Below are 20,042 nucleotides of genomic sequence, written 5' to 3'. Positions count from 1 at the left end.
GTATAAATAAAACAAATACACAGAAATATAAATCCTAAATATTACAGGAAACATCCAGCTTTTATTCTTAAAGAGACTGAAACAAATAATGATTGTAACTTTACAAACTCTTTAAACCTTTATTGTTATTAGTAGTAGTAGTATTAGTCCCTGTTGTGTGTTTGTGACTATAGACTCGAGCTGTTAAAGATCAAACTGTATTACTGCAGACTGAAGAGAATATTACTGTAATAAAATATAAATATGTTTAGGATATAATTATAATGTTGGATCGGGACGTCTATTATATATTATATATATAATAATAATAATAATATTTATAGGGAATCTGTCTATAAAATCAAGTCATAAACTTAAAGAAATAAATTCTAGTTGGAATAAAACACATTCATTTGGATCGTCAGCGTCCTGTCGGCTTTTATTTTGAAGGGCTGAGACGGAAGTGGTGAATCTCTGTGACTTCCGGAGGAGACTGAGAGCATCAGACATCTGCAGCATCTGGACCGGGACCGACAGACAGGTGGACCCGCAGGCAGACAGACAGACAGGCAGACAGGTGGACAGGTGGACCCGCAGGCAGACAGACAGGCAGACAGGTGTCTCTCTCTCTCTCTCTCTCTCTCCCAGCATCCTCCGCGGTGTCTCTCTCCTGCAGACCGGTGCGGGGTTCCGGGCCGTGCCGGGCCGTGCCGGGCCGCTCCATGGGGGACAGCATGGCGGAGGAGACCCGGGTCATCTACCACCTGGAGGACCAGGACACCCCCTACCTGATCCGGATCAACGTGCCCGCGCAGCGCGTCACCCTGGCGGACTTCAAACAGGTCCTGAACAAACCGAACCTCAAATTCTTCTTCAAGTCCGTGGATGACGACTTCGGGTGAGTCCGCTGATCGATACTGATCGATACTGATGGATACTGATGGATAGGGAGGATCAGCACTGTTCATATTGTAAAATAATAATAATAATAACAATAATAACAATAATAATAACAACAACAATAATAATAACAATTGAAGTTAATATAAAATGTGTTATATAAATATAGTAAATATTAATACAAATAATAATATTGACTAAAGTGTCAATACAAGGATTTTATTATTTATATATTTTGTTTTTAACAACAAACTGGTCCTGGTTCAGGTTCTGGTCCTGGTCCTGGTCCTGGTTCTGGTCCTGGTCCTGGTCCTGGTTCAGGTTCTGGTCCTGGTCCTGGTTCAGGTTCTGGTCCTGGTTCTGGTCCTGGTTCTGGTCCTGGTTCTGGTCCTTTGAGCTGTTGCAATGTGGATTTTGTTTTTTGTTCTGTTGCTTCCGGTCTTTATGCTAAGCTAAGCTAACCACATCCACAGAAACATAAATAAATACAACAAATAAAATAAACAGCTTCCATATTGACACACAATATTATTACATATATAATATTATTAGCACTCAAATCATCAATAATAATATTAAGTTGTTTAACTGACAAATAAAATAGTTTGTGTCATAAATAACAAACAGATTATCAGAGCTGAAGAGCTTTAACGGTTATATAACAGAGTGTGTGTGTGTCTGTGTGTGTGTGTGTGTGTCTGTGTGTGTGTGTCTGTGTGTGTGTGTGTGTGTGTTGGGATTATATAAAAGACACTCTCTCTCAGTTGATTCCTCTGATCTTCATTTTTGGGTGTAAAAATATCCTGAAGAAGATTTTAAAAAATAGAGAAAATAGGGGTTATTGTTCAATTCAATTTTATTTGTATAGCGCCAATTCATAACAGAAGTTATCTCAGGACACTTTTCAAATAGAGCAGGTCTAGACCGAACTCTTTATAACATTATTTACAGAGACCCAACAGTACCACCATGAGCAAGACCTTGGAGACAAGGGCAAGGAAAAACTGCCTGTTAAAAGGCAGAAACCTAGGACAGATCCTCCGGCTCTAGGTGGGTGGTCGTCTGTCTCGACCAGTTGGGGTGAGAGAGAGAGAGAGAGAGAGAGAGAGAGAGAGAGAGAGAGAGAGAGAGAGAGACAGAGAACAGACAGAGAGAGAGACAGAGAGAGAGAGATAGGAGACGAGAAAGCACAAGAACTCCGGGGAAGAAGTGAAGTTAGTAACATGCATTAATGGGACATGAATGAGTGCAGAAAGAGAGAGGAAGAGAGGAGCTCAGTGCATCATGGGAAATCCCCCGATAGTCTAGGCCTATAGCAGCATAACTAAGGGATGGTTCAGGACTCACCTGATCCAGCCCTAACTATAAGCTTTATCAAAGAGGAATGTCTTAAGCCTACTCTTGAATGTGGTGAGGGTGTCTGCCTCCCGAACCAAAACTGGAAGCTGGTTCCACAGGAGAGGAGCTTGGTAACTGAAGGCTCTGGCTCCTGTTCTACTTTTAGAGACTATAGGAACCACAAGTAGCCCAGCATTCAGAGAACGTAGTGTTCTAGTGGGGTAATAGGGTACTATGAGCTCTTTAAGATATGAAGGGGCCTGACCATGAAGAGCTTTATAGGTGAGGAGGAGGATTTTAAATTCAATTCTACATTTTACAGGGAGCCAATGCAGATTAGCTAGTACAGGAGAGATGTGATCTCTTTTTCTAGTTCCTGTCAGTACTCAGGGGTTATTGTTAAGGGGTTGTGGTTTAGGGGTTCACAGGGTTCAACCAATGAGGGACCAACGTTCATTAATCAGTATGATCACAGGAGTTTACTATCAATACAGGATTATCAATTATTGATCAGAAACTGAACATTGATGATGTTCTGATTCGGGAGCGGCTGTGACTCAGAGGCAGAGCGGGTCGTTCCTTAATTGGAAGGTTGTGGGTTCGATCCCCGGCTCCTGGTGCTACATGTCGAAGCATCCTTGAGCAAGATACTGAACCCCAAATTGCTCCCGATGCCGTGCATCGGTGTGTGAATGTGTATGAATGTTAGTTTCTGTTCGATGGACTTTGCCATCACTGTGTGAATGTGTGTGAAAGGGTGAATGTGGCACGTAGTGTAAAAGCGCTTTGAGTGGTCGGAAGACTAGAAAGGAAACTATACAAGTACAGGTCCATTTACCATGATGATGATGATGATGATGTGTTCACAGGGTGGTGAAGGAGGAGATCAGTGATGAAGATGCAAAACTGCCGATTATAAACGGACGAGTTGTCTGCTGGGTGAGAAACTTTCTCTCTCTCTCTCTGTCTGTCTCTCTCTGTCTGTCTCTCCCTCTCTCTGTCTCTCTCCCTGTCTCTCTCTTCAGGTGTTAATGTGTCTCTCTCTCTCTCTCTCTCTCTCTCTCTCTCTCCAGCTCGTGTCTTCAGAAACCTGTCAGTCAGATTTCAGGGGTTCAGACATTCAGTCCGTGGCCACGCCCACCAGCCTGGCCCCGCCCCCCATAGAGAGGACAGGTGGGATCGGAGACTCCAGACCTCCATCCTTCCAGTGAGTGTGTTAACCTGCATTCTCTCTAACAGCCAGCAGGGGTGCTGCTGATAAGCTACCAACACACACTGGCTGTGTCTCATTCTTCAAACACTTAGTTTTAAGTATACAGTGGAGATAACACCAAAAGTCAGTGCACTGAAAGCACAACCCTAAAAACCCTAAAACCCTAAAAACGGTCAAACAATTCAGTGTGTAATGATGGACCCTACTCGCACTGAACGGACGCCATCTTGACTACAACAGCGGTAATACGAGACGTTTTACTGTCGTCTGACGCATTACTTACAGGTCCTCACTGACTGAAGCCGACAGAATCATCAGCGTAATGTTACCTGCTAATGCTACCTAGCTACCTCGCTACCCTAACCTGCGTTGGCGTCGGAGGTGAAGAAGTTGACAGAACAAAAGGGGCGGGGCTTAGGAAAGGTTAATTCCAGATGTTTCCAGTGGAACTCAAATTTTAGACATCAGTAGAAACACTTCTTCCTGGTCGTTTACATAAATGTGTCTGTCTGTCTGTCTGTCTGTCAGTGCTGCTGCTGTGAGCGGTCAGGAGGAGCAGCAGGGGTCAGAGGTCAGCGCTGTCACTCCACCTCCTCAGAGAGGAGAGAGAGAGACTGATCGAGGTAAGAATCATCACTTGGGACCTCTCAGGCGGCCATCTTGGTTTGGGTCAATAAAGACTCTGCTTTCTCTGCAGGTGGGTGTCTGAATGGCCACGCCCACCAACCAGCTGAGCAGAATGGGGCGGAGCCAACAGGTGGTGGTGACAGCTCGTCAACCCAACAGAGCAGCCAATTAGAGACGACCAGTTTCTGCTCATCAGAGGAAGACTCAGGAGGAAGGTCAGACACACACACGTTCCTGTCTTCATGTACTTGTGAGGACCCTCACTGTCATACAGGAATACGAGGCCCTCACCTTTACCTGGCTCTGAGTCAGTGTAGATCACCTGGATGTGCCTTGGTGGTGTGTTCAAGTACACTCAGTAATCTGAAGAAGCAATGATGCAGACAGAAAACAGTCGTTAGTTAGTTAGCATTTTGCTAACATTCACTAACTTAAGATGTGATTATCTTACAATTGATGGATAATAAATATATGAATAGTGAAATAGCTTCGGGGTGTCTTCTATTAATTCAAATGAATAAAACACTAGCTAACTAACTAGCTAATTTACATTAACCATTAGTTAGCTAGTTAGCTAGTGTTTTGCTAACATTAGCTTACTTAAGATATGGCTATATATAAACTTCTCTTTTATCTTTTAACCATTTTCAAAATGTGGTTGTGTTTTCAACATAGAGTAGCTTAGCATAGCATATCTAAGTACAGGAAAGGAGGAAGTTTGTTCAACAAAAAGGGGGCGGGGCTTAGGAAGGGTACATTATATTATTTGATGATTATTAAAAAGTGTCTTTTGACTTTTGTTTGTTTCTTGTGTTTTGATGAAAATCAACCACAGAAAATAAAAGTTGACACATTTGTACAAAAACATTTGGTGTTTTGGTAAATTCGGCTTACGTGGTATCAACCAATCAGAGACCAGCGGTATCCTCAACATAAACACTCATCATCAGCAGCTCTCGCTGTGATTGGTCGGTTTGATGAGTGCACACATTCACCTGCCCTCAGGTCTTCTTCTGCTCCAGTAAACCAGTTCACACTCGGGTCTCCGGCTCTGATTGGCTGCTGCAGGTCACGTGACCGGCGGTGTATTGTCCATCAGATAAAAGAGTCCCAGCTGATCTGAGAGCAGAAATAATTTGTTCCTGTCAGTCAAACGCGGAGCTGCAGACTTCTTCCATCTGATTTTATATTTTATTATTATCACTTTATTTTCAACAGATTTTTGACTTTTGTTTTATTTTTGATGATTTTGTTTTCAAAGGTTTGTTTTTATTCTTATATCTAATATATTCATTTAATAACTGACATTGAACATTTGATTGGAGGGAAATTCTAAAATGTTTCACTTCTTTTTTTGTGAATATATTCTACAGTTTTAGATTTTAGTTTCTCATTATTTATCAGTTTTACCAATATTATTATTATATTAATTATTTTCATACATAGCTCGCCAACATAATTATATGAATTTAATCATTCGCATTTTCAGATGTATTGAATCTATATTATTATATATATTATGTTATTTAAATGTTTGTATTTTTGTTGTCAGATTATCAATTTATTTAGTTCTGTTTTTTTCCCTCTGTGATGTCACACAGGTTCAGCCAATCAACAGGGCGGAGCAGCTCCTCGCCGCGACTCGTCAGGCGACAACGGCGCCGCCACCGGAAACCCAAAACCCAGCGGATGGAGAGGGTACACACACACACACACACACAGTGAAACAGCTGCTTCCTGTCACTGATCTGTCCTTCACTTTCCTCTCTTACCTGTCTCTCTCTCTGTCCTCCTGTCTGTCCTCCTGTACCTGTCTGTGTGTCAGTCTGTGTCTTTCAGCAGTGTCACTGACTCCACCATGTCGCTCAACGTCATCACTGTAACTCTGAACATGGGTGAGTACCAGCACAGGAAGTACTCAGAGGTACTTTAGTTACTACAAAGTAAAAATACTCCATTAAAATCCGTATAAACTATTATCAGCTCCTCTATGTAACATTAAACAGCGCTACCAGTGGCCGTTCATGAAACTGGTGCTAACAGCGCCACCAGTGGCCGTTCATTAAACTGGTGCTATTAAGGAACGACCCGCTCTGCCTCTGAGCCACAGCCGCTAACAGTGTCACCAGTGGTCGTTCATTAAACTGTACCTAACAGCGCCACCAGTAGACATTCATTAAACTGTACCTAACAGTGTCAACAGTGGCCATTCATTAAACTGGTGCTAACAGTGTCAACAGTGGACGTTCATTAAACTGGTGCTAACAGTGTCACCAGTGGCTGTTCATTAAACTGGTGCTAACAGTGTCAACAGTGGCCGTTCATTAAACTGTAGCTAACAGCGCCACCAGTGGCCTTCATTAAACTGTAGCTAACAGCGCCACCAGTGGCCTTCATTAAACTGTAGCTAACAGTGCCACCAGTGGCCTTCATTAAACTGTAGCTAACAGCGCCACCAGTGGCCTTCATTAAACTGGTGCTAACAGCGCCACCAGTGGCCGTTCATTAAACTGGTGCTAACAGTGTCACCAGTGGACATTCATTAAACTGTAGCTAACAGTGTCAACAGTGGCCATTCATTAAACTGTAGCTAACTATTATCAGCTCCTCTATGTAACATTAAACAGCGCCACCAGTGGTCGTTCATTAAACTGTACCTAACAGCGCCACCAGTAGACATTCATTAAACTGTACCTAACAGTGTCACCAGTGGCTGTTCATTAAACTGGTGCTAACAGTGTCAACAGTGGCCGTTCATTAAACTGTAGCTATCAGCGCCACCAGTGGCCTTCATTAAACTGTAGCTAACAGCGCAACCAGTGGCCGTTCATTAAACTGTAGCTAACAGCGCCACCAGTGGCCTTCATTAAACTGTAGCTAACAGCGCCACCAGTGGCCGTTCATTAAACTGGTGCTAACAGCGTCACCAGTGGCCGTTCATTAAACTGTAGCTAACAGCGCCACCAGTGGTCGTTCATTAAACTGTAGCTAACAGTGTCACCAGTGGACGTTCATTAAACTGTAGCTAACAGTGTCAACAGTGGACGTTCATTAAACTGGTGCTAACAGCGTCACCAGTGGACGTTCATTAAACTGTAGCTAACAGTGTCACCAGTGGACGTTCATTAAACTGTAGCTAACAGTGTCAACAGTGGACGTTCATGAAACTGGTGCTAACAGTGTCACCAGTGGCCGTTCATTAAACTGGTGCTAACAGTGTCAACAGTGGCCGTTCATTAAACTGGTGCTAACAGCGCCACCAGTGGTCGTTCATTAAACTGGTGCTAACAGTGTCACCAGTGGTCGTTCATTAAACTGTAGCTAACAGTGCCACCAGTGGACGTTCATTAAACTGTAGCTAACAGCGCCACCAGTGGTCGTTCATTAAACTGGTGCTAACAGTGTCACCAGTGGTCGTTCATTAAACTGTAGCTAACAGCGCCACCAGTGGTCGTTCAGTGAACTGTAGCTAACAGCGCCACCAGTGGCCGTTCATGAAACTGGTGCTAACAGCGCCTCCAGTGGTCGTTCAGTGAACTGTAACTAACAGCGCCACCAGTGGTCGTTCATTAAACTGTAGCTAACAGCGCCACCAGTGGTCGTTCATTAAACTGTAACTAACAGCGCCATCAGTGGTCGTTCATTAAACTGGTGCTAACAGTGTCACCAGTGGTCGTTCATTAAACTGTAGCTAACAGTGTCAACAGTGGCCATTCATTAAACTGGTGCTAACAGTGTCACCAGTGGACGTTCATTAAACTGGTGCTAACAGTGTCAACAGTGGCCGTTCATTAAACTGTAGCTAACAGCGCCACAAGTGGACATTCATTAAACTGGTGCTAACAGTGTCAACAGTGGCCGTTCATTAAACTGTAGCTAACAGCGCCACCAGTGGACGTTCATTAAACTGTAGCTAACAGCGCCACCAGTGGTCGTTCATTAAACTGGTGCTAACAGTGTCAACAGTGGCCGTTCATTAAACTGGTGCTAACAGCGCCACCAGTGGCCGTTCATTAAACTGGTGCTAACAGCGCCACCAGTGGCTGCTCAGTGAACTGTAGCTAACAGCGCCACCAGTGGACGTTCATTAAACTGTAGCTAACAGCGCCACCAGTGATCGTTCATTAAACTGGTGCTAACAGTGTCAACAGTGGCCGTTCATTAAACTGGTGCTAACAGCGCCACCAGTGGCCGTTCATTAAACTGGTGCTAACAGCGCCACCAGTGGTCGTTCATTAAACTGTAACTAACAGCGCCATCAGTGGTCGTTCATTAAACTGGTGCTAACAGTGTCACCAGTGGTCGTTCATTAAACTGTAGCTAACAGTGTCAACAGTGGCCATTCATTAAACTGGTGCTAACAGCGCCTCCAGTGGTCGTTCAGTGAACTGTAACTAACAGCGCCACCAGTGGTCGTTCATTAAACTGTAGCTAACAGCGCCACCAGTGGTCGTTCATTAAACTGTAACTAACAGCGCCATCAGTGGTCGTTCATTAAACTGGTGCTAACAGTGTCACCAGTGGTCGTTCATTAAACTGTAGCTAACAGTGTCAACAGTGGCCATTCATTAAACTGGTGCTAACAGTGTCACCAGTGGACGTTCATTAAACTGGTGCTAACAGTGTCAACAGTGGCCGTTCATTAAACTGTAGCTAACAGCGCCACCAGTGGACATTCATTAAACTGGTGCTAACAGTGTCAACAGTGGCCGTTCATTAAACTGTAGCTAACAGCGCCACCAGTGGACGTTCATTAAACTGTAGCTAACAGCGCCACCAGTGGTCGTTCATTAAACTGGTGCTAACAGTGTCAACAGTGGCCGTTCATTAAACTGGTGCTAACAGCGCCACCAGTGGCCGTTCATTAAACTGGTGCTAACAGCGCCACCAGTGGCTGCTCAGTGAACAGTCAACACAGTTTGTCAGAATACATACATTGGTATCATATATTAGGTAAGCTGGGGAAGCTATCATTAGCCAACTAATATATCCACTCAGATAGCATTTTGCTAGCAATAATACTTTGGCTTTGGTTTTAGTTAAATATTGATCATTTGATCAGTTATTGAAATGAAATGAGACACCGGTACAGGAAGTAGAGCCAAAAATGTTGAATATATAAACATGAATCTATATTTGTACCTGAGGACTGTAGTTGAGTAAATGTACTTTAGTTACTTTAAGTCTTCATCACTGTGATCATGTTTCTCTTTCAGCTGTTTCCTGTTTACATTAAACCATCTGATTATTATTGTTATTATTATTTACAGTATTGACTGCACACAGGTACAACTCATAATCAGTTTTCTGTCCCTATATGTCTTCTCTCTCTGTCTGTCTGTGTGTTTCTCTCTCTGTGTCTCCCTGTTTGTGTGTCTCCCTGTCTGTCTGTCTGTCTGTCTGTCAGAGAGGTATAACTTCCTGGGTATCAGCATTGTGGGTCAGAGTAACGACAGAGGAGACGGAGGAATTTATATCGGCTCCATCATGAAGGGAGGAGCGGTGGCAGCAGACGGACGCATCGAGCCCGGAGACATGTTACTACAGGTACTAATACTACAGTACTACAGTACTATTCAATTCAATTAAATTTTATTTGTATAGCGCCAATTCATAACAGAAGTTATCTCAGGACACTTTTCAAATAGAGCAGGTCTAGACCGAACTCTTTATAACATTATTTACAGAGACCCAACAGTACCACCATGAGCAAGACCTTGGAGACAAGGGCAAGGAAACACTGCCTGTTAAAAGGCAGAAACCTAGGACAGACCCTCCGGCTCTAGGTGGGTGGTCGTCTGTCTCGACCAGTTGGGGTGAGAGAGAGAGAGAGAGAGAGAGAGAGAGAGAGAGAGGCAGAGAGAGAGAGAGCGAGAGACAGACAGACAGGTGCACAGCAACAACAGTATTGGCAATGGTAATCTAGCAGGACCATGGCAGGAGGCTCCACCAGGATCCATAAGAACCTGCGAGACGAGAAAGCACAAGAACTCCGGGGAAGAAGTGAAGTTAGTAACATGCATTAAAGGGACATGAATGAGTGCAGAAAGAGAGAGGAAGGGAGGAGCTCAGTGCACCATGGGAAATCCCCCGATAGTCTAGGCCTATAGCAGCATAACTAAGGGATGGTTCAGGACTCACCTGATCCAGCCCTAACTATAAGCTTTATCAAAGAGGAATGTCTTAAGCCTACTCTTGAATGTGGTGAGGGTGTCTGCCTCCCGAACCACAACTGGAAGCTGGTTCCACAGGAGAGGAGCTTGGTAACTGAAGGCTCTGGCTCCTGTTCTACTTTTAGAGACTATAGGAACCACAAGTAGCCCAGCATTCAGAGAACGTAGTGTTCTAGTGGGGTAATAGGGTACTATGAGCTCTTTAAGATATGAAGGGGCCTGACCATGAAGAGCTTTATAGGTGAGGAGGAGGATTTTAAATTCTATTCTACATTTTATAGGGAGCCAATGCAGAGTAGCTAGTACAGGAGAGATGTGATCTCTTTTTCTAGTTCCTGTCAGTACTCGTGCTGCAGCGTTCTGAATTAATTGGAGCGTTTTAATGGACTTATTGGGGCAACCTGATAATAAAGAGTTGCAGTAATCCAGCCTTGAAGTAACAAATGCATGGATTAGTTTTTCTGCATCTGTCTGTGATAGGATGTGTCCAATTTTTGTAATATTACGTAAATGAAAGAAGGCAGTCCTAGAGGTCTGCTTTATGTGGGAGTTAAAAGACAAATCCTGATCAAAGATAACTCCAAGATTCCTGACAGTGGTGCTAGAGGCCAAGGTAATGCCATCTAGAGTAACTTTATCTTTAGACAGTACTAATACTACAGTACTACATTACTAATACTACAGTACTAATACTAAAGTACTAACTGCAGTATTTGGTAGTTGTCGTACTAACTGCAGTATTTGGTAGTTGTCGTACTAACTGCAGTATGTGGTAGTTGTCGTACTAACTGCAGTATGTGGTAGTAGTAGTACTAACTGCAGTATGTGGTAGTTGTCGTACTAACTGCAGTATGTGGTAGTAGTAGTACTAACTGCAGTATGTGGTAGTTGTCGTACTAACTGCAGTATGTGGTAGTTGTCGTACTAACTGCAGTATGTGGTAGTTGTCGTACTAACTGCAGTATGTGGTAGTTGTAGTACTAACTGCAGTATGTGGTAGTAGTAGTACTAACTGCAGTATGTGGTAGTTGTCGTACTAACTGCAGTATTTGGTAGTAGCAGTACTAACTGCAGTATTTGGTAGTTGTAGTACTAACTGCAGTATGTGGTAGTAGTAGTACTAACTGCAGTATTTGGTAGTTGTCGTACTAACTGCAGTATTTGGTAGTTGTAGTACTAACTGCAGTATGTGGTAGTTGTAGTACTAACTGCAGTATGTGGTAGTTGTCGTACTAACTGCAGTATGTGGTAGTTGTAGTACTAACTGCAGTATTTGGTAGTTGTAGTACTAACTGCAGTATGTCGTAGTTGTAGTACTAACTGCAGTATTTGGTAGTTGTAGTACTAACTGCAGTATGTGGTAGTTGTCGTACTAACTGCAGTATGTGGTAGTTGTCGTACTAAACTGCAGTATGTATTAGTTGTAGTACTAACTGCAGTATTTGGTAGTTGTCGTACTAACTGCAGTATTTGGTAGTTGTAGTACTAACTGCAGTATTTGGTAGTTGTCGTACGAACTGCAGTATTTGGTAGTTGTAGTACTAACTGCAGTATGTGGTAGTAGTAGTACTAACTGCAGTATTTGGTAGTTGTCGTACTAACTGCAGTATGTGGTAGTAGTAGTACTAACTGCAGTATGTGGTAGTTGTCGTACTAACTGCAGTATGTGGTAGTTGTCGTACTAACTGCAGTATGTGGTAGTTGTAGTACTAACTGCAGTATTTGGTAGTTGTAGTACTAACTGCAGTATGTGGTAGTTGTAGTACTAACTGCAGTATTTGGTAGTTGTCGTACTAACTGCAGTATGTGGTAGTTGTAGTACTAACTGCAGTATTTGGTAGTTGTAGTACTAACTGCAGTATGTGGTAGTTGTAGTACTAACTGCAGTATGTGGTAGTTGTAGTACTAACTGCAGTATTTGGTAGTTGTAGTACTAACTGCAGTATGTGGTAGTAGTAGTACTAACTGCAGTATTTGGTAGTTGTCGTACTAACTGCAGTATGTGGTAGTAGTAGTACTAACTGCAGTATGTGGTAGTTGTCGTACTAACTGCAGTATTTGGTAGTTGTCGTACTAACTGCAGTATGTGGTAGTTGTAGTACTAACTGCAGTATTTGGTAGTTGTAGTACTAACTGCAGTATGTGGTAGTTGTAGTACTAACTGCAGTATTTGGTAGTTGTCGTACTAACTGCAGTATTTGGTAGTTGTAGTACTAACTGCAGTATTTGGTAGTTGTAGTACTAACTGCAGTATGTGGTAGTTGTAGTACTAACTGCAGTATTTGGTAGTTGTAGTACTAACTGCAGTATGTGGTAGTTGTAGTACTAACTGCAGTATGTGGTAGTTGTCGTACTAACTGCAGTATGTGGTAGTTGTAGTACTAACTGCAGTATTTGGTAGTTGTCGTACTAACTGCAGTATTTGGTAGTTGTAGTACTAACTGCAGTATTTGGTAGTTGTCGTACTAACTGCAGTATTTGGTAGTTGTCGTACGAACTGCAGTATTTGGTAGTTGTAGTACTAACTGCAGTATGTGGTAGTTGTAGTACTAACTGCAGTATGTGGTAGTTGTAGTACTAACTGCAGTATGTGGTAGTTGTCGTACTAACTGCAGTATTTGGTAGTTGTCGTACTAACTGCAGTATGTGGTAGTTGTCGTACTAACTGCAGTATGTGGTAGTAGTAGTACTAACTGCAGTATTTGGTAGTTGTCGTACTAACTGCAGTATTTGGTAGTTGTAGTACTAACTGCAGTATGTGGTAGTTGTAGTACTAACTGCAGTATTTGGTAGTTGTCGTACTAACTGCAGTATTTGGTAGTTGTAGTACTAACTGCAGTATTTGGTAGTTGTCGTACTAACTGCAGTATTTGGTAGTTGTAGTACTAACTGCAGTATGTGGTAGTTGTAGTACTAACTGCAGTATTTGGTAGTTGTCGTACTAACTGCAGTATTTGGTAGTTGTAGTACTAACTGCAGTATGTGGTAGTTGTCGTACGAACTGCAGTATTTGGTAGTTGTAGTACTAACTGCAGTATTTGGTAGTTGTAGTACTAACTGCAGTATGTGGTAGTTGTAGTACTAACTGCAGTATTTGGTAGTTGTAGTACTAACTGCAGTATGTGGTAGTTGTAGTACTAACTGCAGTATTTGGTAGTTGTAGTACTAACTGCAGTATTTGGTAGTTGTAGTACTAACTGCAGTATTTTCTGTCTTTCAGGTGAACGACATCAACTTTGAGAACATGAGTAACGACGACGCTGTCAGAGTCCTCAGAGAGGTCGTCCACAAACCAGGGTCAGACATCTCATACTGCAAATACTGCAAATACTAATAATACTGATAATAATACTACTAATACTACTAATACTACTAATAATACTAATAATACTGATAATAATACTGATAATAATACTACTAATACTACTAATAATACTAATAATAATACTTCTAATACTAATAATAATACTAATAATACTGATAATAATACTACTAAAACTACTAATAATACTACTAATAATACTACTAATACTACTAATAATACTAATAATACTGATAATAATACTACTAATAATACTACTAATAATACTAATAATACTGATAATAATACTGATGATAATACTAATAATAATACTAATAATACTGATAATACTACTAATAATACTAATAATATTGATAATAATACTACTAATAATACTAATAATAATACTAATAATACTGATAATAATACTAATAATACTACTAATAATACTAATAATACTAATAATATTGATAATAATACTACTAATAATACTAATAATAATTCTAATAATACTGATAATAATACTACTAATAATACTAATAATACTGATAATAATACTACTAATAATACTACTAATTATACTAATAATACTGATAATAATACTAATAATAATACTAATAATACTACTAATAATACTAATAATAATACTAATAATACTGATAATAATACTACTAATAATACTAATAATACTGATAATAATACTACTAATAATACTAATGATACTAATAATATTGATAATAATACTACTAATAATACTAATAATACTGATAATAATACTAATAATAATACTAATAATAATACTAATAATACTGATAATAATACTACTAATAATACTAATAATACTGATAATAATACTACTAATAATACTAATAATACTAATAATACTGATAATAATACTACTAATAATACTAATAATACTGATAATAATACTACTAATAATACTAATAATACTGATAATAATACTACTAATAATACTAATAATACTAATAATACTGATAATAATACTACTAATAATACTAATAATACTGATAATAATACTACTATTACTACTGCAGAAGTCCAGAAAGGTCTCCAGTTCCTCTACTCTGGTCTATCTTTCACTTTCCTTCTGAACCCTTAAATCTTGACCCTTATACCCCCGGCCTTTGTGGGATTGTTGGTTTAATGAACAAATAATACTAACTAATACTATCTGTCTGTCTGCCTGTCTGTCTGCAGTCCGGTGACGTTAACGGTGGCAAAGTGTTGGGATCCAAACCCACGAGGCTGCTTCACACTGCCGAGGAGTGAGTCAACGACACACATCTTGTTACTCATTAAAATAATCTATTACCACTCTCGTACTAACCTTAACCCTTCCTAAGCCCCGCCCCTTTTGCTCTGTGCTCCAATAGCAGTTGAGCTAGCCTCGGTCAACATCCTCGTTTCCTGTGCTTAGATATGCTATGCTAGGCTAATCTAAGTTGAAAGGTTAAAAGATAAAAGAGACATATCGGCCTATAGTTACATCTTCAGTTAGCTAATGTTAGCACTAGCTAACTAGCTTTAATCCTAGATAGACAGAATGTAATCTATTACATCCTTTATATAACATCCTATCATCTAACGTTGTTCTCCATCATCCGTTTTTTGTGAAGGTGAGCCGGTCCGTCCGATCGACCCCGCTGCCTGGGTGTCACACACCGCCGCCATGACGGGGAGTTTACTCCCACACTACGGTAAGACTCCCATCAGCCACTGCAGCATCCATCCATCGCCTGTTTCTCCATGACTCCAACAGTAATGTGATGTTCTTCAGGCGTGCACGAAGAAAACCATCTCACCATCCACAGCGACATGACGGCTGTTGTCAAGGCGATGGCCAATCCTGAGTCGGGCCTGGAGGTTCGGGACCGGATGTGGCTGAAGATCACCATCCCCAACGCCTTCATCGGTAAGATGCTCGGTTGGATGCCCCTGCCTCGCGTCGCTCTTAGCTAGCAGAAAGCAACCATTAGCTTTGTATCGGCTAAAATCAGAATATATTAGTTAGTATCACATTAGCTGGGGAAGCTAACATTATCCAACTAACATACTAACTCAGTTAACAATATCACAAATTATTCCAAAAGCTTTGCAGTAATGTTAGCTTTGACTCTGGGTGTCGGTTGTTTGACGTTAGCAGTCAGAAGGGATTCTCTCAGAGAACAAAATACTACAGTACCCAGAATCCTCAGCAGCTGTTGTTCCATCCAGGGCTGCGTCATATTCACAGTCCTACAAAGTCTAACTTCAGTCTGTGTCCGGCCTGTCCAGGTTCAGACGTGGTGGACTGGCTCCACCGTAACGTGGAAGGTTTCACTGACCGCCGCGAAGCTCGCAAGTATGCAGGAAACCTGCTGAAGGCCGGTTACATCAAACACACCGTCAACAAGGTGACCTTCTCCGAACAGTGCTACTACGTGTTCGGGGACCTCTGTGGAGGTGAGTCCAGTCAACAGCTTCTATTAATGATAATTAAATATTAGTGCTGTCAAACGATTAAAATATTTAATCGCGATTAATCGCATTAATGTCATAGTTAACTCGCAATTAATCGAACATTTTTATCTATTCTAAATGTCCCTTGATTTCTTTTTGTCCCATTATTTTTTTCTCATTTTAATGCTCTTATCAACATGGAAAAGTGGATCGGCTTGCTTTGTGCAAATGTTGTTTTTATTGAAAACAATTTCACACTAACATTCTCACTTGGAGCAAATAATCTCTCACACAATGTAACACTGTCCATCAATAAAAGGGTGAAAAAATACTTTGTCACACAAACAGCCCCTTCAACAGCCCTTTCTAAGGGATCAAAACAGGGCGATACAAAATAAAATTACAAAGTGCACATGTAAGGTAAACTAGGACTCAGCCTATAGTGCAGTTAAACCATGGCTTAATACTTTTCTCAAGTTTGCTTTGAACATAGCAGTTTATTCACCAGAGGCTCAACCCAGCCTCTTATTTCAGAAAGAATGAACAGTAACGGTTACCAATAAAAGGAAAGCCTACTACTTCTTTGCTTTGAGCCAGTTACTCAAACAGACAAGCCTGTTGACATTTTCAGATAACAAGGAATTCATCCATTTCGGCGTCTCGCGCTCGCCATCCACTCAAAACGTAACCTCTACTACTCTTAAACAAGTGTGTGCGGCGTGCCTGTTGTTTTGTTTCCGGTCTAGCTAGATCCGGTGGGTGTTGTAGTTTTTCTAACGTTACTAGTTGTTGCAACAGCATGTGAAAAAACTATAAAGTGTGCTAGGCGTTAACCTCGCGATAAAAAAATTGACGCTGTTAAAATGGGTTTGCGTTAACGCTGTTAATAACACGTTAAACTGACAGCACTATAAAATATAATTAATATAATTAGCAGTTTATTCCTGAACATACCTAAATGCCAGTATATTCTCTTAATGTCACTAATGTTAATACATCCAGTGATTTCTGGCAGGAAACTGGAGCAGATTTTGGTAAGAAACACCAGGACACCAGGATCTAGTCCTGGTCCCCTCAGACCAACAGTATGTCTGTGATTCTGTCTGTCAGATCTGGGTCTAATGTCTCTGCTGGATCATGGAGAGGCCTCCAGTCGTGGAGGAGGATCAGATGGTGACCCCCAGGCTCCGGCTTCAGGTCCCCAGTGGGCCCCAGCCTTTCCCTACCAGTACCCCGTCCCTCACCCCTACAGCTCACCTCACCCCCTCCCTCAGCTGCCAGCCTGGGGGGGAGGAGGAGGAGGAGGAGGAAGTCAACACAGTGGAGGTAAGAGATCTGTACATGTTGACCAAACAAAATAAAACTAAAACTGTCTCTGTTAGTTTCCAACAATCAGGATAATGGACCCTCCCCCCTGAGTCCGGTACAATTCAATTCAATTCAATTCAATTCAATTTTATTTGTATAGCGCCAATTCATAACAGAAGTTATCTCAGGACACTTTTCAAATAGAGCAGGTCTAGACCGAACTCTTTAACATTAATTACAGAGACCCAACAGTACCACCATGAGCAAGCACTTGGCGACAAGGGCAAGGAAAAACTGCCTGTTAAAAGGCAGAAACCTAGGACAGATCCTCCGGCTCTAGGTGGGTGGTCGTCTGTCTCGACCAGTTGGGGTGAGAGAGAGAGAGAGAGAGAGAGAGAGAGAGAGAGAGAGAGCGACAGACAGACAGACAGGTGCACAGCAACAACAGTATTGGCAATGGCAGTCAAGCAGGACCATGGCAGGAGGCTCCACCAGGATCCATGAGAACCTGCGAGACGAGAAAGCACAAGAACTCCGGGGAAGAAGTGGAGTTAGTAACATGCATTAAAGGGACATGAATGAGTGCAGAAAGAGAGAGGAAGAGAGGAGCTCAGTGCACCATGGGAAATCCCCCCGATAGTCTAGGCCTATAGCAGCATAACTAAGGGATGGTTCAGGACTCACCTGATCCAGCCCTAACTATAAGCTTTATCAAAGAGGAATGTCTTAAGCCTACTCTTGAAAGTGGTGAGGGTGTCTGCCTCCCGAACCACAACTGGAAGCTGGTTCCACAGGAGAGGAGCTTGGTAACTGAAGGCTCTGGCTCCTGTTCTACTTTTAGAGACTATAGGAACCACAAGTAGCCCAGCATTCAGAGAACGTAGTGTTCTAGTGGGGTAATAGGGTACTATGAGCTCTTTAAGATATGAAGGGGCCTGACCATGAAGAGCTTTATAGGTGAGGAGGAGTATTTTAAATTCAATTCTACATTTTATAGGGAGCCAATGCAGAGTAGCTAGTACAGGAGAGATGTGATCTCTTTTTCTAGTTCCTGTCAGTACTCGTGCTGCAGCGTTCTGAATTAATTGGAGCGTTTTAATGGACTTATTGGGGCAACCTGATAATAAAGAGTTGCAGTAATCCAGCCTTGAAGTAACAAATGCATGGATTAGTTTTTACTAAACAGACACACAACAGAGGATTAAGGTTTTTTGTGGGTTGTGTTCACAGGAAGTCGTAGCAGCGGATCAAACTGTAGTGACCGTCTGAAGGAAGGAGGAGGAGGAGGAGGGAGCGGATCAGAGCCCACCAAAGAGGGAGTGAGCACTTCACCTGACAAACAGCTGGTGGCAGACTCCCCCACCGCTGCCGCCGGCACCCGTCAACTCCCAACCTCCTTCTCTGGTCTCCATGGTAACAAAGACTCTAAGGACCTCCCGCCGGCGCCATCGCCATCTCAAGCTCAGCCTGGCAACCTTTCTGCTTCGCGGCAGTCCTTCTGCCTGGCCATGGGAAACCCCAGTGATTTCTTTGTGGATGTCATGTGATGATGATGTCACAACCTGTCCTGGTTTTAAAAAGAAGAAATTTGTACAATCTGCCGACGCTGATCAAAGAACCATCTTTAAGTTTTTATACTCCACAGAAAGAACCGAATGAACAAAATAAACTTTTGTGTTTAAGCATTTGAACTCATTCAGGGACGTTTAACTTCAGTAGAACCTCGTTGATGCTGAACGCGGTGTTTGTTTTGGACCATCTTCCAGCAGAGTCCTCAGGCTGGGTCGTCTCCAGGACTACATTCAGATACTCAGAACAGTTGGAGTACCTCGGGTCTTTATTGGTTTACTGGGAGATCTATACCCAGAAACATATCAGTTTATCGTTGGGAACCAACCAAAGTGTCATATTCTGCAGGTCGTTGTGAAGCTCCCTCTGTTGATGACTTTGATTGGTTGATTGATTACAATCGTCTTTGTAGGTCTTTTACTGGACTACCGAAGCTCTCGGTCTAACAGTGGATCTCTGGTTAGGAACTTTAGTGATAAAAGAAGGAGATTGCCATCAGGAAGGAGGTTGGAGGAGGACTGCTACATGTTGAAAGGAGTCTGTTCATGTGGTTTGGAGGTTTCTCTTTAGAGGTGTTCTGGCCAACTGGAAGCAGACCTGGACCTTGCTGAGCCTGCTGCCACCCCGTTCAGGCTTCGGGGTTCTCACACTGAAAAGGAAACGAGGTGGAATATTTGTTTACTGGCTCTTTATGGACCAGTTTGTGAGCAGGATTCAGGTCTCAGTTCTGTACCTCAGTGTTTATCTTTCCATTGTCTTCACCTGCAATCATATTGTGCGCACCTTTAATCATATTAATATATGAGATATCAGTCTGATGTTTTTATTTATGAACATAGTTTTATTTTCCTCTGCTGTCCGTCTTCACTCTCTGAAGAGTTTTAACATTAAAAAATGTCCAACAAACCTTTTGTGTTGATTTGTTTTTGTTTTATTTACAAAAGCTGAAACCAGTCAAATAACAGATACTTTTAATTTGAAAATATGAATATCGAGGTTACAGATCCACGTACCGATCAATATTCCTTAGACTTATTAACTTTTATCAGATAAGATATTTATGTCTCATAACAGTTTGTGCACTTTAATTTGAAATATTCCGTTTGAGAACGTTATGAAGGTGTCCCACGAGATATGTTTAATAGTGCCACCATGTGGTCGCTTATCAGCTGTA

The 20,042-nt window shown here is 41.8% G+C and overlaps 1 protein-coding gene and 1 long non-coding RNA gene across 2 annotated transcripts in view; one reads left to right on the top strand and one right to left on the bottom strand.

Annotated features, from left to right (window-relative positions):
• The window catches only part of LOC127362843 (uncharacterized), a 61,103-nt gene extending 42,613 nt beyond the window's left edge, over window positions 1-18,490 (bottom strand). The window contains exons 1-2 of the long non-coding RNA XR_007884573.1: window positions 17,616-18,490; window positions 9,774-9,819 (exon numbers count right to left, since the gene is read on the bottom strand). This is a non-coding gene — a long non-coding RNA (uncharacterized LOC127362843). The remainder of the gene's footprint in view (window positions 1-9,773; window positions 9,820-17,615) is intronic.
• On the top strand, window positions 437-19,774 carry LOC127362777 (segment polarity protein dishevelled homolog DVL-3). Its single transcript, XM_051398954.1, has 15 exons — window positions 437-877; window positions 3,087-3,156; window positions 3,291-3,424; window positions 3,959-4,053; window positions 4,128-4,272; window positions 5,659-5,755; window positions 5,883-5,952; window positions 9,465-9,604; window positions 13,451-13,527; window positions 14,750-14,817; window positions 15,169-15,249; window positions 15,330-15,464; window positions 15,827-15,994; window positions 17,102-17,317; window positions 18,530-19,774. The coding sequence occupies exons 1-15, from the start codon at window positions 702-704 to the stop codon at window positions 18,844-18,846; spliced, it is 1,989 nt and encodes a 662-aa protein (XP_051254914.1). The 5' UTR covers window positions 437-701; the 3' UTR covers window positions 18,847-19,774.
• Window positions 19,775-20,042: the final 268 nt, after the last annotated feature.

Source organism: Dicentrarchus labrax, unplaced genomic scaffold (genome assembly GCF_905237075.1).
Source record: "Dicentrarchus labrax unplaced genomic scaffold, dlabrax2021, whole genome shotgun sequence".
NCBI classification, from domain to species: Eukaryota; Metazoa; Chordata; class Actinopteri; family Moronidae; genus Dicentrarchus; species Dicentrarchus labrax.
Note: the sequence above shows the minus strand (reverse complement) of the source record. Positions and strands in the feature narration are given on the sequence as shown.

Excerpts from the sequence above, each read along its gene's own strand:
- LOC127362777 (XM_051398954.1), top strand. The coding sequence starts at position 702 with ATGGGGGACAGCATGGCGGAGGAGACCCGGGTCATCTACCACCTGGAG. Across the intron at positions 9,605-13,450 it reads CCGGAGACATGTTACTACAG|GTGAACGACATCAACTTTGA; the intron begins GTACTAATACTA and ends TCTGTCTTTCAG. Across the intron at positions 17,318-18,529 it reads AGGAAGTCAACACAGTGGAG|GAAGTCGTAGCAGCGGATCA; the intron begins GTAAGAGATCTG and ends TTGTGTTCACAG.